This window comes from Meleagris gallopavo, chromosome Z, assembly GCF_905368555.1.
Source record: "Meleagris gallopavo chromosome Z, MGAL_WU_HG_1.1, whole genome shotgun sequence".
NCBI lineage: Eukaryota > Metazoa > Chordata > Aves > Galliformes > Phasianidae > Meleagris > Meleagris gallopavo.
Window position 1 is genome coordinate 28,068,879 of NC_139435.1, and position 24,438 is coordinate 28,093,316.

General features: G+C 41.2%; 1 protein-coding gene and 1 long non-coding RNA gene across 5 annotated transcripts in view; one reads left to right on the top strand and one right to left on the bottom strand.

Annotated features, from left to right (window-relative positions):
• The window catches only part of BRD10 (bromodomain containing 10), a 60,724-nt gene extending 45,358 nt beyond the window's left edge, over nucleotides 1–15,366 (bottom strand). The window contains exons 1-4 of one of the 3 annotated variants that reach the window (XM_085214436.1): nucleotides 15,348–15,366; nucleotides 14,173–14,837; nucleotides 9,722–9,922; nucleotides 4,750–6,179 (exon numbers count right to left, since the gene is read on the bottom strand). In XM_085214436.1, coding sequence (XP_085070562.1) covers nucleotides 4,750–6,179; nucleotides 9,722–9,922; nucleotides 14,173–14,783 — 2,242 coding nt within the window. In that variant the 5' untranslated portion in view covers nucleotides 14,784–14,837; nucleotides 15,348–15,366. Of the gene's footprint in view, nucleotides 1–4,749; nucleotides 6,180–9,721; nucleotides 9,923–14,172; nucleotides 14,838–15,099; nucleotides 15,295–15,343 lie in introns of those variants that run through there. The other 2 variants (XM_085214435.1, XM_085214437.1) reach the window with 2 other exon arrangements.
• LOC116217532 (uncharacterized) lies at nucleotides 15,094–24,438 on the top strand. Of its 2 annotated transcripts, XR_014880688.1 has the most exons (4): nucleotides 15,094–15,224; nucleotides 16,783–17,557; nucleotides 18,279–18,356; nucleotides 21,560–24,438. It is a non-coding gene; the product is annotated as an uncharacterized LOC116217532 (long non-coding RNA). The 2 variants fall into 2 exon arrangements; XR_004162193.2 differs by lacking the exon at nucleotides 15,094–15,224 and having other exon boundaries at nucleotides 15,402–17,557.

Genomic DNA, 24,438 nt, shown 5'->3' on the forward strand with positions numbered 1-24,438 from the left:
ACAAGTGCAGAGTCCTGCATCTGGGCAGGAATAACTGCATCATCAGTACAGGTTAAGGACTGAACTGCTGGAAGAGAGCTCAGCAGACAGGGAGCTAGGTGTCCTGGTTGACCATTAGCCAGCAATGTGCCCATGATGCCAAGAAGGCCATGGTATCCTAGGATGCATTACAGAGCGTGGCCAGCAGGAGGTGGATCCTCCCCCTCTACTCTATTCCGGAGGGGTCACATTTGGAATACTGTGTCCAGGTCTCTGCTCCCCAGTTGAAGAAAGATAGGGAACTATTTGAGAGTCAAGGGGAGGGCTACAAAGTAGATTAGGATCTGGGAGCATCATTCTCATGAGGAAAGGCTGAGAGACTTGGGGAACCGTTCAACCAGAAGACGACCAAGGGGGAATCTTACCCAAGCTTATAAATAGCTGAAGGGTGAGTGTCAAGACAATCGCATTCAGCTCCTTTCAGTGGAGCCCAGTGACAGGACAAAGAGCAACAGGCACAAACTAGAACAGAGGAACTTCCATCTGAACATGAGGAAAAGCTTTTTTTCTTTTAAAGGAGACAGAGCACTGGAAAATGCTGCCCAGAGGTGTTGCGAAGTTTCTTCCTCTGGAGATATTAAAAATATTCCTTTTCCTGTGCACACTACTCTAGGGAACCTTCTTTAGCAGGTGAGCAGGACTAGATGATATCTAGAGCTTCCTTCAAACCTGTAAGACTTTCTGATTGTGTGAAGCTTTCAGCTAAAAACAATCCAATCAGTCTATATCTAAAAAATGCTAAAGTAAACTTTTCCATTTCTAATTATCTGTTCTACACACTGTACTGTTAAGGAACATATTGAAGAGCAATGATTGCTATGATCATACTTAAATCTGTGTTTCTTGTGAATTCAAATTGGCTATACTAAGTCTCTTTCACTGTACACTGTAATGGTATCTTCAAGGAAAAAACAAAATTTCAGAACTTCGAGGAATGCTATTTAACCTAAAAAGTGACAAAACAGTGAATAGCAATCTCTGTAGTGTGGTACTAGTGTGAGTTCATTCCTCCAATACAATTCTTCCTTATCCATTTCAGCCTAGTACATATGCATACTTCATAAGCAAAGGAACATAAGCTCTATCACATAATATTTAACCAGCTAGGAAAATTTTACTCCAGCAAGGTCAGAATAATGAGGGAAATCCGCCAAAGTTTGAGAGAGAAAGAAGAAAATATCAAATGAGATAGGACTCTTCCTAACATGCTTAGGAATGCCTCTTATCTACAGATGAGGAATGTCTGAATGTTGTCTTACTCTCCCCACCTCAGCATAAATTAGACTAAATAGTAAGGACAGGAAAAATGGAAGTGGATAAGAGGCATTTCTATTGTTTCTCATTCTACAGACAAACATGAGCTCTGTGCAAACACCATTAGAACATGTAGTAGAAAGCTTTGGTCATCTCATCTGGATTTCTTTCTACTACACTTTTCCCCATGTCTGAAAGTGATAATGAAAGTAAGTAACTATATATCCACAGCGTTCTCAAAAACAAACGTATGTATAATTAAAACCTAAGTTCAGATAACTGATGGTATTATTTCTCCGTATATACTGGTCTACTGTTACAGAAACATACTCCTAACAAAAACATACCAATTATTTTTTGTATTAAACAACCTTCAACAATATTAAATTCCTTACAATACAACAAGGAACTGGAAAAACAGAAGTCCATAGCATCCTACAGCTGAATTTCAGAATCACAGAATCACAGAATCACAGAATTGTAGGGGTTGGAAGGGACCTCTAGAGATCATCGAGACCAACCCCCCTGCCAAAGCAGGTTCCCTACACCAGGTCGCACAGGTAGGCGTCCAGGCGAGACTTGAATATCTCCAGAGAAGGAGACTCCACAACCTCCCTGGGCAGCCTGTTCCAGTGCTCCATCACCCTCACCGTGAAGAAGTTCTTACGCACATTCGTGCGAAACTTCCTGTGCTGCAGCTTATGTCCGTTTCCCCTCGTCCTGTCTCCATGTACCACTGAAAAGAGACTGGCCTCACCGCTATGGCCGCCACACCTCAGATATTTATAAACCTGGATCAGGTCCCCTCTGATGAGGGGACCTGAATTTACTATTCAAGTCATGGAAAAACACACATAACATTGAAAGAATAATAGTTTTAGCTCTCCTATGTTTAGTGGCATAGAGTGCTAGCTTGTGAAACATATTTGTTCCTAAAATACATTCTAAAGAACTTCAGCATAAAGCACAAAGTATGATATCTGCATAAATAATCTCCTTTATATTCCAGTATCAAACCAGTTTTAGGTAAGTCGTGTAATAAAGCCTTGTAATAAAGTTTTTGGAATAAAGATCCAAACTTTTTTTTAAAACTTCAGAAAACAAAATGAAATTATAGCTGTACTAGTTAACATAGGTAAGAAAACTAACTAATGAAAAGCCAGGCACGTCTATCTTCATTTTCACTATTCACTGAATAACTGTACGTTAGACTCAAAAACCGACTGGAAGACAATTTGTTCTTGAGAGAGTATCAACTGAAGGACAGGAATTATATATATAGTACATATAATAATTATGTATATATAAAATATTTAGAAATTACTATTCACCACATTAGAGTGGGCAATACTGTTTCTACTTCCAGGGCAAGATTAAGCTTTTGATCTACTCAGGAGCAAGAATTCTTTAATGTTACAGACCACAAACCAGAAATTTTAGAAAACAAAAAACAACATTACGGTGGTTGTAAGAGATCTCAAGAGATCACTGAGTCCAACCCCCTGCTAAAGCAGGTACCCTACAACATGTAGCCCAGGTAGGTGTTCAGGTAGGTCTTGAGTATCTCCATAGAAGATGACTTCACCAGTGTTCCAATTATTTTAGAATGTATTTTTCTTATAAATATAATTATTCTGCGAGAACTGTTAATAATGCACTTCTTAAAAAGCAACTTAGAGATATTTACATCTCATTTAACACCACTTCAGTTTGTTCTCCTCTTCTCAGTTTTAGTAAAATACAATTTGTAACTACAAAAAAATTCTGCTAACATGGCACTAAGTATATCAAGACTGAGGCAAACAGGCATTTTTGAAGCCTTCTTATTTTTATAAATAGCATATAAAAAAAGCAGCTAGCACAATAAACATCATCTCTATCAAGCAGTTTCAAAAGCTACTTTCACATATTTTATACTGTTTTGCTAATGGTGATTGTCATTCAAAATAACTTCATAGAAAGAAGATTTTAAATTATGCATTGTAAAATAACAGCTACAGCAAAAACTGCAATATAACTTAAATACAGTCACAGAAATCTGTTTATTTATTTACTTTTCATAAAATCTTAGAATCATAGAATGGCCTGGGCTGAAAAGAACCATAAAGATCACGTAGTTTAAACCCCCCTGCCACGGGCAAGGATGCCAACCACTAGAGCAGGCTGCCCAGAGCCACATCCAGCCTGGAACTTTTAAATAATAGTTCTCTAAATTAAAAATCCTCACCTGCAATTTAGGTTGTTACTAATTTTGTTGCTTGTTTTTAAAGTGAATGAAAACAGTAATACATTTGGAAAGCTAACAAAATACATTACTGCTGCTCAACATCACATATATGAAACTGAACTGGAACTCTTAAAATTTATGTTGAGATGAAATTTATGTTCACTGAAATTTTTTGGAGGAAGGGGTTTATGATTGATATGTTAAGACAGTTGTTTTGAATATTCTGCACAGATACTGAGGATCTAAAAAAGTTACCTGTCTTCTTAGGTTTAAATTTCCATGCTCTAACTAAACTACACTGGCAACAATTTTCTGAATGCACTTATCCTTCACAAGCTGTTATTTTAAACACAGATCTTTTGTTGCTTAACTTTACGGCTGAAAATGAGTATCTACTTGCAAGTTGACATTGTTCTCAAACTAGGCCCATTGCAGTGTTTGAAGCAGCCTGCTAAAATCTTACATTGATAGCAAGCTCATGACTCAACAAAACTGCTTCATAGTAGCTCAAAAAAATACAGCAGCCACCTAACAATTTGAAGTGATGCAACAACTGTGCACCTCCACTATTTTAAAATTGTTTTCAAGTTATTCAGTGAGTTAACTGAAATCCTCCACCTACCTACAGCACTTAACTAGGTAGTGTCCACATACATGACAAAAATGTCAACTGCATAAATTCTCTATCCTATTTGCTTGATTAAGCAGAAACATGATTAATGTCCGCAGTGAAAGCAGGACTGGTGACCTAACACTGCACATCTCTCGCAGTGATGATTTTTCATCATATCTTACATTTACTGTGTATTTTTCTGAACATGAATAAAGTAATGTTACCAGAAAGGGGAAAAATATTTCCAAAACTGCTGTGAGATAGCATAGCATAAAACAAGTTCAAGCTTGTTTTATCCCTCTGAAGTTAATCAATCAGATTCATTCACTTAAATTTTATTTGTAACACACATTCTTAGAAGTTACACTCTCTCTAGACATATTATGTAAATTAATCACAGTTCAATCACCTTGCAACCCTGTAATGTATGCTTGTGTAACTCAAAGGGAAACTTTCACCAAAAAACTGGTATCTGAACAAGATAAAGCAATAATGCTGTCCAGTTTCAAGAATCAAAACTTAGAAAGATCAGCTAAGCAAATATCAAAACAAATAAACAAGCAAACAAAAATCAGTATTTCATTAGTTTTTACTATAGCTAAAAATGTCAACTCACCAGACTTGTGTTTCTTGTGTTTTGCTTTCTTTTTGAATAACTTGCTTTGGATCTCAGATTTGTAAGATTTGAATGGATAAAGATGAACCTCACGTCTTCTTTGCAAGTCATCAAGTTTTTTCTGCAGATTTTCATTTATAATGTCCTTCAATTTCTTTTTTTTCTTTTTCTTCTTCTTTGCCCGCAACTTAATTAGTTTATTATTATTACTTCGAAGTGAGTTCTCCAGCGTTATTTCTTTAACAGATTTGTTGTAGTCTGTGTCTTGGTTGTCATTATGCGTGCCATTGACAAGCACCTGACAAGCTTTCAGCGTGTTCTCTTTGAACGGACTGATCTCAACTTTTACTCTGGCCATTTCCGCACAACCTTGTCCTTTCTCTGCAGGCTTTCTTTCTCCTGAACTAAAGTGATCGGCCATGCTAACAATCTCTCCTGAACTAATTAAATGCCTCAAGTTCTCTTTATAACAACAAGTTTTTTTAATGTCACAGACTCCTGAGGTCTTCATTTCACAGTTAATCTTAATCTCTGTAGTGACACTAAAGCTATCTAAATGTGTATCTTTTTCTGGACAGCTGGCAATGGAACCCATACTTTTCCCTCCTTCTGACTTGGAACGAGGTAGCAGATCTCTTCTATTGCCAGAGCTGACAGCTCCATTTCTTTTGCTTACATATTCATGTTTTACTTTCTCTACCTTTGTACGTGGCACTTTTTTTACTTTGATGGGAGGAGATGGGAACTCAGGAGCCTGAAAAGGTTTCTGTTTGTAAATCCGAACATCTGCACCACAAAACTGTGGAAAATGAACATATGCATTTTCCAAGTAGTCATAACCAAGAATTACTTCTCTGCATTCATGAATAGGTTGACCCAGAACAGCATCTTGAACATCCTTTTGTGTTTCATAGACAAAATCACAAAGACCTTTTAGCAGCCACACTTTTTGGTAGAATGGTAGTTCATGAAATGGTTTTTCCTGTAAGGGATTAACTTCTCCAAGGACTTTAAAAAACTGTGGACACAATCCAAGTTTTTCTGCAGAGCTATTAGGATTGTCAGTCTGCCCTACAATATTATACCAGTGTTGGACTTTCTGTCTTAGTGCTGCTTCCCAAGCCCTGTAAGAAAGTGTTGGCCTACGATGTAATGTAGATCTGCGATGTGGAGGACTTAACAAAGAAGTCATTATTTTAGATAAAAAAGCATTACACTGAGGCATAAGAAGACAACGTTCCAATTCATAGAACACTATTTCAGGTAAGTTTAAAATCTGTTGTGCTAAACAAAGGAAATGACCAATAGCTGGAATCTCCCACATCGTCTCCATCCTCGTAGGTGCTGCTTGAGCTAGAAGTGACTTTTCCCATTCTTCTATTTCCTTCTGACTAGCTTCTTCTGCTTCTTTTCTTTCTTGCTCTCTCATCCTATTAGGAGAAAGTCCACAAAAAATCAGGTATCACTTGAATTAAAAGAAACAGGAGAGGAAAAAAAAAAAATCAGAACTCCAGTATGACATACACACATCTTGAAGGAATACGGAACACAATACATACCACTGTCTTGGTTATTTATAAAGCGTATCCCTCTCTAGTTCTCAAATCCCTTATTTTTGCTGTGTTTCAGTATTTCCAATTAACAGTATTTTACTTGTCATCTACTCATATAAACATCTCTTAAAACAAATGCTAGATAACTTAATTCCAAATTATTGTCATGTGGCTTGTGTCACCTAACTTGTAATCTCCTTGTTTCTGTCTTAAGTGCTTCATTCACATGCAAGAATGTGAAAATCCCTCCCATGTAAAGCCTTGGTGTACAACAGTGGTCAAAAAGGAAACATATTAAATTGTATGAAGAATGTGATGGAAAAAGACACTAGAAATAAGATGTCATTACATTAATAAATGGTTTGCCCTCACCTGAAAAATTGTATTCAGTTCTGGTCCCCTAGCTAAGAAAAGGATAGAGCAGAAATAGTGGGTATTCAGAGAAAGAGGTTATTGGCAATGAGTCCTGTTAAACTCCTTAAAATTTCAGACTCCATACAAAATATTAGCAAGAGAAAAACATGACCACAATATATAAAACAATTTCCTTTTATTTGTAAATTTATCATGACAGTCAAAAGTAACAAGTTGAAGAGGAAGAAATGCTTCCACTTCAGATAATCAATAGCCATTAGTTTACTACCTAATTTACTAGATCACAAGATATGTTAATTTAGTTCTAGAGTAACTAATAGGATATCATCATTAATCATATCAGCACCAACAGCTGTTAATAGTAGGACGAATTTAAGTTTTAATGGTAAAGAAACATTTTTGCCTCATAGCATGGCCAGATTCCAGCGGTTAGAACTAGGATACAACCATAGTTGTAGGAAATTTTTTACAGAGCTTCAGAGCTATTCCCAAGCTTCTCATAATTTTTTCTCTGAAGGTTGTTTTTGTAAGTACACTTAGGAGGAGAAAAAAAAAAAAAAAAAAAAAAAGGGCTTTTGCTGCCACATAAAATTAATAGCTGCAAAGACATGTTCTAAGTCAAGTTGACCTCAATTAATGTACGACTTAGGGGAGGTTATAAAAAGAACCATCAATTGATAGATAAAATAGATTGTGCAAGACATGGATAGACAACAAGAAAGAAAGAAAAGTATGTACAAAGTGTACCCATAAAAACATAATGAATAGACAAAGAGTAGGAGTTCCACAAAATTAACTACAGAAAAGAAAAGAAAAATAACATGTTTCAGGATAGTCTTTCAAAATATGCAGCTTAAGAAAATCTTGAATAAGGTTCATTGGACATGGTGGTGATGGGTTGATGGTTGGACTTCATGATCTTAGAGGTCTTTTCCAACCTTAATGATTCTATGATTTTAAAAAAAAAATCCATTTCATAAAATGCCTGTGTCTTATAAGAGTATTTAAGTACCTAAAGCAAACGTTTAGATATTAAATTAGATTTCAACAGCCAATTTCTTTAGGTATGAGGGTGTATTCTAGCAAGACACCAGCATCAGCAACTTCGTCTACCCTAGTGCTGCAAGTTAGTAACTCAAGCAGTTCAAGAGACTCAACTAATATGCTTGATAACTACAAAGAATGTATGCTGACTCACTGAACGCAGTGCCAGAAAAGGAATATGTTTTTATTCAGCAGACCACTCACTTGCAAGCTAGGTAAACAGCAGGTCAAAACTGATTTGACAGCATACAAGCAAGTTACACTGTCGTACTGCACACTATTTCATGGGAAAAACCAGTAGTAGAGCAAGACTGGGAGGAAGGCAAAGTTTGATACAGCGGAAATTAAAATCCTAAATACTTTACCCACTCACAATTAGACACAGAATAGCCTATATTATAGCAACAGATTTGGAGACTGTTTTTTTGTAACAGTAGTAAGACTCAAAGGATCAATATGAACGAAATAATTTGTATCTACTAAGGTAGTGCTTTAGTTCTGAGACTAGAGTTAATACCATAAATTTTACAAAAATACACCAAAACAATTGGAAATGCTGCATTAACAATTTGAGTCCTGAAAAATATGTGGATAATTGTTTGCTAACCCATGCTTTAACTGAATTTTCCCATCAATTCAGTACAAGCTTTAAATAGATTTAAATGAAATTTCAGGTCAACAAACTTCAACATGATTACAAAAAAATGAACAACGAGTGAAAGGCAAATTCAGTAAAATGTATATTTGCCAATGGATTAAGTCTGTAGCTCTAAGGAACACTTTAATGGCTTTACTAAAAGGAAAGCACTGTAAATTGCAATAAGCTCCCCAAGGAAGCAGTTTTATATCTCCTTTTGTTAAGTATATATTCTATAGCAACTTGGTGTATCAGATTTCTAGAAAAAGAAGGTAAACAGCTATTTTTTTCATAATAGATAGAATATATTCATCATCATCTATATTTTATCAATAATCCAATATAAGCACAAGAATTTGTAATATATTTTTGAAGAAAAAAGGTATGTCAACGTAGTTTCAAGTATGCATACTTATAGATAAAAATACTGTGAAAAATACGCATGATGTCAATATTATATGGATCTCCATTAATAATGTATTGCTAATTTTATAGGCCTTTTCAATTTCCATAACCTTTTCATAAAAAAAGTGCAACCAAGTTCAGAGATATGGAATGCAATAAATCTCTACTGATCTTTACTTTTTTGCAAAGAATGAGGTGAATCAGAAGAAAGACTTAATCAGATCTAGGGAAGAGGTACTGTTCGGCATGCAACACAGCCCAAACTGTATGGCTTCAGATTTGTTGAAAATATTTTTACCTGCAAACTGAGAATGCTTTCATTACATATGAGAAAAATCTCCAAAATCTTTACAGTTGAAAAAAGTTAGAAGCATTTCATCTCCTAAAGCTAAGTCTTGTCATTACCCTCCATGTTTATCACATTTGATAACTGCAAAATTCCACAGAGTTAACTACACAAAAACTGTAAATTTTTTACCTAACAAACAAGGTAAAATGCCAAACTGGGGAGATAATAGGAATGGCACTTACAGAAGTAGTTTGCTTTTGGCTAACAGAAAGGGAAGTACAAAAAAGCATAACTACAGTCTATTTCAGTGACCATATTGGTAGTTTTTATCTTTTTTTTTTTTTTTTTTTTCCTCCCTGTATAGCAAAAAGACCAGTAAGAAGTAGGATAAACCATGACTGGATTGCAGATGCTTTCTGTTACTATTAAAATTTTTACAGTTCAAAAACAATAGCAGCCTTAAATTACTTTCAAAGATTATAATGCTTTATTTTTTCCAAAAAGGTGATAAATCAAAAACTAATTCCTTTCTCCATGGATACACTATACTGAAGGCTGACTTCATTCATTTACTAAAGGCAAATAACACTACCAAGTTTAGTGATGCAACGGAGTCTCAGGTATTAAGATGGCACGATTATTTTACCAAAACACAGTTTTTCCTTTTACCTCTTCTCTTCTTTTGCTCTCAGCTGTTCCTCTTGCCTTAGAACCTGAACCATCACAGACTCGAACATGCCTGTTGACAAGCCTACTAAATTGCGAGGTGTGGAACGACGTCTTGTTGAAGTGCATGGTGTTCCTTTCTCATCTTCTAGACCATAGGATCCTCTAGATGTTACTGCTATTGATGTTTTCTCTCTTAAATGCCTAGAAGGGAAAACAAAGTCAATCCACAATTTTAATTTTTCTTAACTGCTGCACTACAATGCCTAAACCACCACCCATAGGTCAAGAATATTTAGTCAGGACTTCTACTCTTGACATTACTAGGGCTGCCTTCAGAAATACCTTCACAAAATTGTATAATTTAAAACTAATAGACTAACATACATATATGTTCATGTCTCTTAAAAATGATGGATAATTATCTCAAGGAACCAAGTACTATTTGGAGGTTTAAATCCATATTTTAATCCTTAAGTCATAGAATTAGATAAATATTTGGAAAAAAATACTTATGCAATACTTAAGAACCACACTTTTTAGAAGATACCTAAAAATACTGAAAAAAATGGGTTTTTTGTTGTCACTCTCTTCAAGCAGCAGCTTATTACTATTAAATATTCTTTAAAAGAAGATGTAAAACAGCACAGCATACGTGGTTGTGCATTTCATACTATGCTGTATTTGAAAGTAATGCAGTGAAAATGTTCTAAGCAACCTCTGAAAACAAGTGGGGGGGAAAAAAAAAAAATCCAACCTCCCCTTAAAATCACTATTTACTTTGAGGTAATACTCTTTAGTTAGTAGTAATTGAAAATCATACACTGCTGCACCTGAACTACTTGATGAAGACTGAGTAAACACCGCTGTGAAGTGAAGCCAACTGGGATAGGGAAAGCCAATGCACATAAGGAACTGAAGTTGGCATGGGATGTGAAAATATCAAGGGATTCTATAGGTACACGGATAAGAAATAAACAGCAAAAGAAAGCATACCACTCACATAAATGAAAAAGGACATGGCAACAAAGTATGTGTCAAAGACTGAAGTATTGAACAAGGCCTTTGCTTTATCCTTCAATGGCAATCAGTCCTTCCACCACTCTCCCACCCCTGAACCTTTAGGTGGACTTGGGGAAAACAAAATCCCTCCCACAATAAGGAAAGTGCAAGCTCAAAACCACCTGATGAGACTAAACATGTTTGTAGGTCCCAATGATACACATCCCAGGATCCTGAAAGAACAGGCTGATGTGGTGGCCAAGCCATTCTTCACCATAATCAAAAAGTCATGGCTGTCAGGTGAAGCCCCTCAGTGACTGGAAAAAAGGGAAACAATCACTACCATTTTTTAAGAATGGGACAATGCAAGGAAGCATGGAATAACAGATCACAAATATGCATGAGGATGAAAAGATCCTCCTGGAAGCTGTGTTAAGGCACGTGCAAGACAAGGAGGAGACCTGAGACTGCCAGTATGGCTCCACCAAGGGCAGGTTGTGCCTGACCAACGTGGACTACAATGGACTGACAACATCAATAGGAAAAGGAAGTACAAATGACGTTGTCTGCCTGGAGGCCTCTGACACCACGTCCTTATCCCCAACCTGAAGAGATATGAAGGGTGACTATACAGTGGATAAGGAATTGACTATATGGTTGCAGCCAGAAGGTTATAGTAAATGTCTCTTTGTTCAAGTGGAGGACAGCCAAGAGTGGTGTCCCCCAGGGGACCGCCTTGGAACAGGTGCTCTTCAACATCTTAATCAATGATCTAGAAAAAGGGTTTGAGTACATTCTCAGCAAGTTTGCTAATGATACTGAGTGATGCAGTTGATACTAAAGAGGGAAGGGAAGCCACCCAAAAGGACCTGGACAAGCTTGAAAAGTGGGCCCACACAAACCTAAGAGATTCAACAAGCCAAGTGCAAAGTGTTGCACTTACATGAGGGCAATCCTAGATATGTGTACAGGTGAGGAAAACTCATAGCATTATAGAATGGCTTGGGTTGAAAGGTACCCCAAGAATCATTAAGTTCCAACATCCCTACCCCAGGTAGGGCCATCAAGCTCCAGATCTGGCACTAGACCAGGCTGCCCAGGGCTCTATTCAATCTGGCCTTGAATATCTCCAGAGACGGAGCACCCACAGCCAATTCACTGAGAGCAGCACAGCAGAGAAAGACTTGGGGTTCTGGTGGTTGAAAAGCACAATGGGAGTCAACGGTGTGTACCAACTGTATCCCAGGCTACATCAAAAGAGGGGTGGTCAGCAGGTCAGGGAGGTGATTGTCCTCTGTTCTGATCTCGTATGGACCCAACCGGAGCACTGCATCCAAGCCTGGTGCCCCCAGCACATTAAAAATATGGAGCTCCTAGAGAAGGTCCAAAGCAGGGCCACAAAAATTATCGGAGTGCTGGAACACCACTCCTACAAAGAAAGGCTGAAGGATCTGGGCTTTTTCCATCTGGAGAAGACAAGGCTCTAGGAAGTCCTCATTGTGGCATTCCAGTACTTAAAGGGATCTTACAACCATGAGGGAAATCAACTTTTCATGTGGACTAATAGTTACAGGACAAGGGAGAATGGTTTTAAACTAAAAGATTAAGGTTAGATGTTGAGAATAACATAAATTTTTACACAGAAGATGGTGAAGCACTGGCACAGAAGCTGTGGATGCCCCGTCCCCTAAAGCATTTAAGGCCAGGTTGGATGGGGCCCTGGGGAGTCTGAGCTGGTGGGTGGCAGCCATGCCTATGACTTCTATTATGCACACAGACACTTTAAAGATGTATCTTTATAAATCTCTGATGTGTTAGTATAAGAGATATATACCTGTAGATAAGGGTAGAATAATTTTTAGCTTGTTCAATATTTTTTATTTGAACCAACGCATTTGCATTTCTGAAAGAATGACAACAGCAACTGCATTTTTTAGTAAACATTAAGTACGACTACATGATGACACTGTGCATAATTTGACTTTGCTTTCTTATGTAATCTCTAATAAAAAGGCACTGAGTTCTCTCACATCCTATCAAGTCCAATGAGAGTAACATAATTTGAGGCTTCCACAAAACACTCCTGTGCTCGAGACGTTGTGTCATACTACATACAGAAATGAATTTGGAATAAATCTTTCAAATTCTGTTGGAGTATCTATTTTCCAGGGTTAATAGTTTTAAGACAGGATTTTTTTTTTTTTTTAATCAATATAGATGGTTTTCTTGAGCTGATCACACTCCATTACATACAGCTATTTCATTGTACTCCTAATTGCTGTTAGGTACAACAGTTTCAAATGTGTAGTTCTGATGCACCAACACACTTCACAGTCACTTATTCAGTTGAGCTCTTCCCCACACTCCTCAAGTGTTCCCACTACACAAGAAAGGTTCTTCTTACCAGCTGGCACTAACACCCTGTGTCACTAGCAAGTTTAAGCTTGATGGACATGAACAGCTTTTCATATCTGCTAATACGATTCCATCTTGTTCACCTTCACCCTCTCCCAAAAATCTTTTGGGAATTTTAACATGTAAAACACTAAGTCACACAGAAAAGCAGTAGACATTTCAGGGTAAAAAGACACCACAGCTTTAATGTGACTGACCTACGCCTGTGTCAAACTCGAGAAAAAACATATTTCAGTTTGATTTAGATTGGACTTTGTACTATATGGCTTGAAATCTTTCCACACTCAGCTGCTTTGGCTTAAAAGCAAGGAATTTGTGCTTAAACATAACACAATTTGTATTTCGTTATTTAAATCTGATTATAAATGCTAGATGTTATTTTCCATTTTCTTATTTCCAAAAATAGGGACACTAAATTATCTATTTCAAAGCAGGTACTTTGGCCCAACATTTTATTCCCACTTAGAAGCAGTACAAATTTTGCAGACTACAAACACTGGGTTAAAATTATGATGTATTTTTAACTGAGAATGGTATTAATTTTAAAGAGACGGTCATACAGAGGCAGTCATACATGGGCAGCACTTGGTTCTGCCAGCATAAAATAAAGAAAGGAGCGTTTGACATCTTGTCCAAACAACTACCTCTCCATGTTCCTAAAAGGCTTCTTTCAGATGCAAAATCTTAGTCAGGAAATGCTAAGCCCTACTTTGCATTTTAGTATGTCAAGCTTCAGAAACTCCAAAACATTTTCAATTAAGACCTGAATGGTGCCAGAAGGCACCATTCCTCTTTGTGGTAGTACTGAGAGTTTTGAAGATTTGATCCTTTTGGGAATCACTCACATGTTGTTTTTAAAACCATCTGTGGTTCTGGAGTTCAGGTTTCTGGGTTTTTCTTTTTTCTTTCTCTTTCTTTTTTTTTTTTTTTAAATGTGAAGAGGAACAAAAGGTTACTTTCCAAAAAGAAATACATTTCATAATCTAATTTATGTAAACGGCATATGCCAGATCCTCGACAGAGTTTTCCACACCTACCGGGACAGCAACGCCAGCTTCTGTTCCAGCATCATCTCCAGCTTCTGGGCCTGTTTGGACAGCCAGTGATCCACTCCGTGCAACCGGTAACAGGTCTCCAGCATCTGCCGGAAGTCACCCACGAAATCTGCTATCCCAGCGTACTGCCCGCTGGAAAATTTCTCTTCCATTTTCAGCAGCCACATTCCAGCCGGTGACTGCTGAGCGGAGCGACTGCTGTTATGAACTGAGCCAGCTCCTCCTTCTTCCCTCACGCATTCCTGATCCGCGAGCGGCTTTAAAAACGGCGCTGTCAGAGGCCGGTACTTCTCTAGCAGGAACTCGCGCAGGATGCGGTATCCCTGCTGCAGCTCGGGGCTCAGCCTCTGTTCCCAGGAGCCGTCGCCACTCTCCCCTCCTGCGACGCTTCCATCCTCGTCCCGCCGCTCCTCCCGGCGCCGAGGGCGGCCGGCCGAGGCCCGCTCCGCTGAAAGCTCTCCGCTCGCGGCGAGCCCCGCTGTCCGCTCCGCGACGTCGGCAGGCCGCGCCGAGTCCATGTCTGCCGCCCCGCGCGCGCACAGGGCCTTGGCGGCTGCAGGGGCGCCGCCAGCAGCGGGCCGGCTCTTCAGCATCAGCTAGGGGCCGCGCTGCCCCTCGCCCAGCAGCGGGATCCACATCGGTCTCACCTAGGCAGAGAGACGCGGTTAAGCCCTCGCCGCGCTCCCCTGCGGCGGCCCCAGTCCTGCCCCCCCGCCACCGAGGGGAGGACGGCGGCCGCCGAGGAAGAGGAGGACGAGAAGGAGGAAACGGCGGCGGCCGGCAGCCGGCTGGGCCCGCCTCTCCCCGGCCTCCGCCTGGCGTGCCCGGACCCGCGCACGCGGCCCCGCCCGCCACTCAGCCGCGCCCTCGCCCTCAGGGGCCGCCCCCGGCGACGGGCACGGCGCATACCCCGCCCCGAGCCCTCCGCCGATCCCCCGCGAGAAGGGGGAGGAGGGGGTGGGCCCGGCGAAAACGCTCACGGCGCCGGACGGCCCTCGCGTGAGCGCCTCCCGTTCCTGCCTCCTCGCTTCACGGTGCGGTCCGCCCCGAAGCGACGGTTGGCGGCGGCCGTTGCTGGCCGTTGGCGACGCGCGGGGGAGGGGGGAAGGGGGCGCTGCGGAGAGGCGCGAGAGAAAGAGACGCGGCGTCTCACCTACCGCGCATGCGCTCGAGCGGCGGCGGGGGATGGGTGTTTTGGGCGCCAGGTGAGCCGGCGTCATCAGAGGGCGACGCGCTCGGAGCGCCCGCGTGCGGCTGCCGTTGGCACAGGCGAAGTCGCGGTTGCTTGGGGCAGGGGGGGTTGCTTTAGGCGTGGGGGGAATCGGGACCGGTGACTGCCAGCGCTGAGCCGTCCCAAAGGTGCTCTTCCTTTCTATACGCCTGGACACTCTCTAGTCCCAGTGCACAGGCAGCAGTGAACTGAGGAACGTCACTTGGACTCCACAGGACCCCGCAGTATTACAAATCTGGGAAATGTGTTGGTGCTCGCAACATTGAACATACACGAAAACTTAGGGTACCTTGCTGTGCAATAGACAACGAATGTTCAAAAAGAAACAAAGCATGAAAAGCGTTCAACACGAGCAGTCTTCTGCTCCTCCCTCAGGTCACCATCTTTCTCTCTCCATGGTAGCTTTCTCCAGAGGTCACTGCAGAAAACAAATGTGTGATATCATCCTGGCAGGAGCAAACCAGGCTTTGTGGCAAAGTATTACAGAACTATCCCTGTCCTTACTGCGCTCTGTAAGGACACCATGAAATCTCCCTCTCTTCACCCATGCTTGGTCACAGCCAGCTTTCATAGATGTTTCTCTCAAGCTGTGTTCCTAGAAGAGCAGAGTCTGTGGTACTCAGTACCGAGCTCACAGTGCTGTTCTTCCCAGGCAGGTTTTGGATACAGGACAGGATTTTGAGACCATGAAGATTGCCAAAAGGCCCCTATAGCTCTGTTTTCCAACCCTAGTGTATGTCTATAACCTATGCACAAAAGTTATTTCATCTAGGTCCTACCATCTCTTCAGATCACTTTTGGTTGCTGATATTACAACTATCCAGGTTATTCCTCCAAAACCTCCTCTTGAATTAAGAGCTGAAATGAGATCAGACATCACAAAATTTGTTGTGATAGTAGAGCAGAGAAAGTAGCATACCTCCACACTAGAGAGTGACACTGTGACCCTCACTGGAAGACCATTGTGCATCAAGCAATTAGGAATCCATAGAACAATTGACCTGAGTGTAACCACATACATATTGCAGTGCTGGGACCGGTGTTGTCCCATGCGTATCCCATAGCCCAAGGGTATACCCATAGAGACATAACATTTGGCTCCCACTTATGTTGTACAAGTAATTATGTTATCTGCTTGGTGTTGCCTTTATCTAAATCTGCAGCAGTAAGTTCTCATGTTTGTATTCTGTTTTACAGTAGAAATGACTATTAGAGGATTTATTCTTTGTTTCTTTGTTAGTATTGTTAGAAAATCTTGTAATAGCTTGAATAACTAGATGTGGAATAGCACTTCCACAGACAGGGTTTGCATGGTATGATAATGCCCTAATTGAAGGCCCATTTGATGCTACTGTATGCAGGGTTACCTTTTGAAGTGGCGGTCTTCCTGCAAGACATATGGAGTTTAAATGGATCTATCCAAAGAGACCTGGACAAGCTTCAAAGTGAGACTGTGTGAACCTAATGAGGTTCGATAAGGTCAAATGCAAGATTTTGCACTTGGGTTAGGGCAATTCCAGAGAAGAATGCATTGAGAGCAGCTCTAGTGAGAAAGATTCGGGTCTTCTGGTGAATGAAAAGCTAGACACAAGATAGCAGTCTGCACTTGCAGCCCAAAAGGCCAACACCATTCTGGGCTGCATCAAAAGAAGGGTGGCCAGTAGGAGGAGGAAGATGATTGTCCCCTTCTGTTCTGCCCTCATGACATCCTGTGTGGAGTCCTGCCTTCAGACCTGTGGCCTGCAGCAGAGGAAGCTATTGGAGTGGGTCTGAAGTAGGTCACAAAGATGATCAGAAGACTGGAGTACCTCTCCTGTGAGGAAAGGTTGATGGAGCTGGAGTTGTTCAGCCTGGAGAAGAGAAAGCTTTGAAGAGGCCTCTATCCTTGTTTCAGCTGGAACAGAGCTGATTTCCTTTACCACATCTGATCTGATGCTATGTTTTGGTTCTAGGAGAAAAACAGTGTTGGTAACATACCTGTATTTTAGTTGTTGCTGAGCAGTGCTGCACAGAGCCAAGGACATTTCAGTTTTTCAGCTTCTCATACTATCCTGACAGCAAAGAGGCTGGGAGGTTCACAAGGAGCTGTGAGCAGGCAGAACCAGGACAGCTGACCTAAACTGGCCAAAGGGACATGTAAGACCATATGACGTAATGTGATTAAACTGTAAAACTGGGGGAAATTAGTCAAGGGGAGGCTTCCACTGCTTAGAGACTGGCTGATCATCTGTTAACAGATGGCATACAATTGTACTGTGCATCTCTTGTTTTGTAAATATATGCATATATTGTTATCACTGTTATTATTTCTCTTTTCCTTTTCTGTCTTAGAAAATAGTTTTTATCTCAACCTAGGAGTTCAACTTTTTTTTTTTCCCAATTCTATCCCCTGTCACATTTGGGGGGGGTATGGGAGAGGGGGTTAATGAAAAAAAGGCTATGTAGTGCTGAGCTGCCTGCTGGGTAAAACCACAACAGTCCTTTTGCCACTCAACTTGGTACACAGAATTGTTAAAAGCAGTGTAGTAGCTTAATAGCTGTTCACAGTCTAGTGTTACTTGCTTTCAAGATTGTTTTTCTTGACTCCAATCAGGTTGTTTATAGTCTTTGAGAGCTGGTCTAGGCATACTTATGTTTTTACCAATTCGTATATAGTATGTGCTCATGTTATAACAGTAATGGATTTAATTTGATATTTGTACTCTGTAGTCCCATCATTCTTGCACTTCAGAAAATTTACTCCATAAATTGTTAAAGAGTACACTCTCTACTTCAGGCTAGCTAAAACAGTTTTTGAAAATGTTGAGTATACCTAGGATATTCAAACTAACATGTTCTTATTGCTTTGTCTTTCCAGTTTTATTTGTGGCTAAGAGACTATTCAAAAATACTGTGCTGAGATCTACCCTGAGGAAGGGTGGTTGTGGGTTGCAAGGTATGTGGCTGGACATGTGTAGGTGTCTATTATGATTATAACCTCCGACAGGCCTGGAACTTATCCCTGGACAAGTGCGGAATCCTAAAAAGCTGACAGTTTTTTAAAAAGGTATGCCCTGATCCTGTCAATGCCAAAGATTTATAGCTACCTGCACTGTGTAGGGGCTCTGGCCTGCACTTACCAAACACTGTTCAACACTATTCTGCATCCTCAAAAGGAAAAAAATTCCTTTGGATCTGGCTTGATCCCCATGTCAGGCTCTGTGGTTGAACTAGAGAACCAACCTATGCCAGCATCCATCACACCTGACCATAAGAAGAAACAATGGATGTGAAAGTCAACTCATTACTATGGAAGGACGAAGAGAATGAGGAAGGCTAATCCATAGCAGGTTCATCATGAAAATTGAAAGAAGAGGCAGAAGTTATAGTTGAGTCAGTAACTATGATTCCTGTCCCTAGGTGAGCTGTGAGATACATAGGAAGATTTCACTGTTATCCAGGCAAGTACATTGTTGGCTGGCTGCTCTGATGCTGGGATAATGGGGATAATAACATGGACTTAGTGAGCATGGAAGCCAGGCAGCTGGGATCCCTCTTTAGGGAAGGGGGCATTGACAAGGTGTTTGCAAAATATGAAAGATTTCTCCTCCTCTTGATGCAACTCTTGTCAGCTGAGAAAGAAGGTATTTCTGCAGGGACAATATTACATGTCAGCCAGGTAACTTGACCACTATGGAAAGCAACATGTCAGCCAGGTAACTTGAGCACTATGGAAAGCAACATCCAATATCTGAGGAATTAGCTGTGCTGAGGATGGTATATAATGTTGACCTGAACAACTATCAATTATCCTCAAATTCAGGTAGCATCTGGTGCATGCAGACTATGTGGTGGAAGTTTGTACAGAGTTCACCATTGCTTAATGACAACTCACTGGCAGTAATGACCTGGAAAGATAGAGATGAACGAACAGGGAATGAATTGGCGACCAACTCTGACAATACGAAGAAAGTCTCTCTTCTTTCAAATGGGTCTGCGTTTCAGTTGTGAGTAAACTGCCTCAGGAGATTCAGCAACTCATATGGAATACATCTTCCTCCCTATCTGCACATACCAGCATCTCAGTTAGCAGAAGCAAACATTTCTCAGTTCAGTTGAGAAGATATAGTGGGTACGCACCAAGTGCCACCACATGGTTTTACCTGTGTGAACATGGAGAATATGTGAAGAAGTAGGACGGAAAACGCTAGAGGCATGGGAACATGAGCTGTGAGGAAGAACGACTATAAAAGGAGATTCTTCCAGGAAAATGGCCACTCCAGTTTCCAATGAGCAGTCTCCAAGACAGAGATGATGGACTGATCTTATTTCTGAGCTTGATAACGAACTTTCTGGTTTACATCCATGTGAACTGAGTAATGAATACAATAACTAGGATTAGAGAGGTCCTGCCTCCAGCCAGATGGAAAAATGACACAATCAAATTTCTTGGACTGTGTGGATTTGATGGCCTTGTACAGGAGTATAAGGGTCTAGGAGGCATTGACATACAGTGTACCCTAGTGTCGTGAAGTTACAAAGGTGCAGAACGCATCTCTAGTTCTGGACTAACAGGGGTATCTCAGCAGCTAATTGTTGGAAGCTGAATTGAATCTAGTTGGGAATGAGTGGCAAAACTAAACTACTGTGACTGTCCCAGAGGCTCTGTGCATTCTTGCTATAGGTTACCTCAGGAGTGGGTTCTTCAAGGACCCAAAGGACTGTGAATCCTTTTAATATAGCCGTCTTAGAGATGGAGGACATAAAACAGCTGTCTACTTTCCTGATCTCTTAGAGAACCTTTCTGTGTGGGGTTGCTAAGAGTAGAAGAACAGGAGGTGCTGATCACTACAACAGTGCACTGGTGGTGCTGAGACTCCCCAGTCCCTATATGTAAGCTGATTTGCCAACTGAAGAGCCAAGGAGTAATCAGCAAGACTTGCTCACCCTTTAACAGTCCTGTGTGGCCTGTGTTCTACCTCTACTCATGGTAGTGTCAGGTGCCCCATTTGTTACAGCAGTGGAAACAGAACAATTGGTAGTGCAAATGCAAACCTATTTGGGCAACTGCACTGTAGGAACATATTGCTGCATGGGTTGCAGAAGTATGTCGAGTACCCAAGAGTCATACCACCTGAAAAACATCAGAATAAGCACCAGGTGGATCAGGCTGCTACTGAATAATGGAATCTTAGTATCGTTAATTTAGGAAAAGACTACTAAGACAATCTAGTCCAATCATCAGCCCATCACCAACGTGTCCACTACCCTATGTCTGTAAGTGCAACATCTATCCTTTTCTTGAAAACCTCCAGGGATGGAATGTAGCCTGTTCCAATGCATTACCACTTTTTCCGATATGAACTTCTTAATATCCAATCTGAACCTCCCCTTTGCAACTTAAGGCCATTACCTCTAGTCCTATCACTGTTTACCAGTGAGAAGAGGTACCTCACCACAGCCTCCTTTCAGACAGTTATCAAGAGCAACAAGGTCTCTTCCTGAGCCTCTTCCAGACTAAATTATCCCAGTTCCCTCAGCCTCTCTTTGTAAGACTTGCACTCGAGACCCTTCACCAGCTTTGATGCCCTTCTTTGGACGTGCTCCAAGGCCTCAATGTTTTTCTTGTATTGAGGGGCCCAAAAGTGAACACAGTTCTCCAGGTGGATCCTCACCAGAGCCAGGTGGATCTGGACTGGTAACCTAAGGGTGAATTATTTCTAGCTCAGTGAGCCTGTGACACCTCTTAGCATCAAGACAGAGACATGTATAAAGTGGCCAGCAGGGCAAGGGATGTTTATCCTCCTCAGATGCTCCTCTCCTCTGCTTTACACCATCCAGGTCTGGAGGATATGGAGCAACATGTTGGAGCAAGTTCAGAGGGGGACCATGAGATGAACAAGGGAGAATGTTTTTATAGTAGATGAGGGGTGATATAGATTAGATGTTGGGAGGGAATTCTTCACGTTGAGGTCAGTGAGGTGCTGGCACAGCTGCATAGAGAAGCTGTGGATGTCCCATCCTGGAGGTGTTCCAGGCCAGGTTGGATGGGCCCTGGGCAGCCTGAGCTGGTGGGTGGCAGCCCTGCCCATGGCAGTGGCTGGAACTAGATTATCTGAGGCCTTTTTGTGATCATATGTCTCATCTTTCTCTTGTTAGTGCGGTGTAGCTGTGACTAGTCTGGACTCACAGAATCACAGAATCACAGAATTGTAGGGGTTGGAAGGGACCTCTAGAGATCATCGAGACCAACCCCCCTGCCAAAGCAGGTTTCCTACACCAGGTCGCACAGGTAAGCGTCCAGGCAAGACTTGAATATCTCCAGAGAAGGAGACTCCACAACCCCCCTGGGCAGCCTGTTCCAGTGCTCCGTCACCCTCACCGTGAAGAGCATGAACATTCATGCGAAACTTCCTATGCTGCAGCTTATGTCCGTTTCCCCTCGTCCTGTCTCCACGTACCACTGAAAAGAGCCTGGCCTCACCACTATGGCCGCCACACCTCAGATATTTATAAACCTGGATCAGGTCCCCTCTCAGTCTTCTTTTCTCAAGGCTAAACAGACCCAGTTCACTCAGCCTTTCTTCATAGGGGAGATGCTCCAGGCCCTTCACCATCTTTGTGGCCCTCCGCTGGACTCTTTCCAAGAGATCCCTGTCTTTTTTGTAATGGGGAGCCCAGAACTGGACACAGTACTCCAGATGAGGCCTTACCAGGGCAGAGTAGAGGGGGAGGATCACCTCCCTCGACCTGCTGGACACGCTCTTCTTAATGCACCCCAGAATGCCATTGGCCTTTTTGGCCACGAGGGCACACTGCTGGCTCATGGCCAACCAGTTGTCCACCAGGACACCCAGGTCCCTCTCTGCAGAGCTCCTCTCCAGCAGCTCATCCCCCAGCCTGTACTGGTGCATGCAATTATTCCTCCCTAGGTGTAAGACCCTACACTTGCTTTTGTTGAACCTCATCCGGTTTCTTACTGCCCAGCTCTCCAGCCGTCCAGGTCTTGCTGAATGGCAGCACAGCCTTCAGACGTGTCAGCCAATCCTCCCAACTTGGTATCATCAGCAAACTTGCTGAGGGTGGCCACTATCCCCTCATCAAGGTCATTGAAGAAGACGTTGAACAAGACCGGACCCAGCACAGACCCCTGGGGGACACCACTGGTTACAGGTCTCCAGCCAGACTCTGCACCACCAACGACGACCCTCTGCGCTCTGCCAGTCAGCCAGTTCTCAACCCACCTCACTGTCCACTCGTCTATCCCACACTTCCTCAGCTTTGCCCTCTGCCCTGCGTGCCTCAGCTTTGCACACTCTGCCCTGTGTGCCTGGTGTCTCTTTGCTCCTGGCTATCTTTCTGTTGTGAAGCTGCTCACTGACTCACATTGTATCAATCTACACCCTCTTATAATTGCCATGTATGGCACATGTACTCCAAGGGCCTCTTGCAGAAACACTACATCATAAAGATTCATAATGTCAACAAAAAAGTTCTTTCAACTTGTATCATGTAATCTATTATCATCTTTCCAGCCACCTAAAGGCTCTCAACATGCAGATGCCTATCACATTTTCTTAAAGGTGGTTTTCTTCTTAATGAAAACTAAAAATAGGATTTGTGGCCTCTCAAATATGCGTTTTTGTGATGAGGGAGGGAGTGTAATGAACTATATAGCTTGTGTCTGTTTTCTACCTTTTTTTTTTTTTGTATTCCAGCAAGTTATTTGTGTGTTTTAATTCAATGCTTATGTTCTTTAAGTGTTTTGTAGGTCTCACCTGGGACTAAGGACTGAGACAAAAATGAGTGATTATTTCATAGAATCATAGAATGGTTTGTGCTGGAAAGGACTATCTACTTCCAGCTCCCCTGCTATAGGCAGGCACACCTCCCTCTAGACCAGGTTGCTCGAAATCCCATTCAGCCTGGCCTTGACTGCTTCCAGAGAGCGGGCATCCACAACCTCACTGGGCAAGCTGTTCCAGTGTCTCACCACTTTCACAGTAAATAATTTATTCATGATATCTAGCACATATACTGTATGCTTAAGCAAATGACAGTAGTTATTCTCAATATATATTTAGCTTTCAACTTTGTAGGGTTGTTTTATTTTTATTTTTATTTTTATTTGAAGAAGGGCTTCTTTGCTTGAAACTTCATTTATACGTTCTCCAATAATATGAAGTAGCCTAATGAAAGTTAATACTCCTAGATAACATCTATCCTTATGTTCAGGCTGTGAGAATTTTTGTCAGATTTTCACATTCAGTTCACAGATAAATACCCAAGATGCCATAAAAATTGATGTCCCCAGTTTGTGGTGTGATAGCATCTCAGCTACAGGCAACTCTCTTAGAAAACAGATGTTTAGTCTGTGGTGATGAGTGAAGTATAAATATCAAGATTATATTCTGAAATTAAATTTACAGTAAAGAATGGAGCTGGATTAAGGAAGAAGATCACAAAGAAAGACAATGACCCTTATTGGGAATTGTGACTTTTATCACAAAAAGTGTTTAAATGATAAATTTTTCGAGATAAGCACTCAAATTAGGATAAAAGAGTAACAAAAAAAAATATATAAAATGAATTATACTAGAAAACAGAATACAGTATCTACCTATAGCAACCTTAATGTGTTATTTTGCCTTCGAGACTGAAGAAGAAAAAATATTCATTTTGACCAATCCCAAAATAGTCCATCAATGTACTTGAAAATCTTGCCACATGAGTGCACTGTGGCATTATAACCATGTCCTACTTTCAGTTAGAGTTGGAACCCCATTGCCAGCAAAAGCAAACAGGGACTGTAGAAAACATATAACAAAAAAGAGTTGTGTTTTGCCACGTCAGGTATTAACTGCGCGAGCTATCACTCACCTATCAGAAGAATCATAGTTAAGAATAAATGTAGTTGCTGAATTTAACACTTGAAGTGAGCATACACTAGTTTCTTTAAAAAAGAGATGCAAGTTTTGTAAAATGCCATTGTATAGATTTGTATCATTTTAACAATTAAAAAGAAATTGAAAACGTGA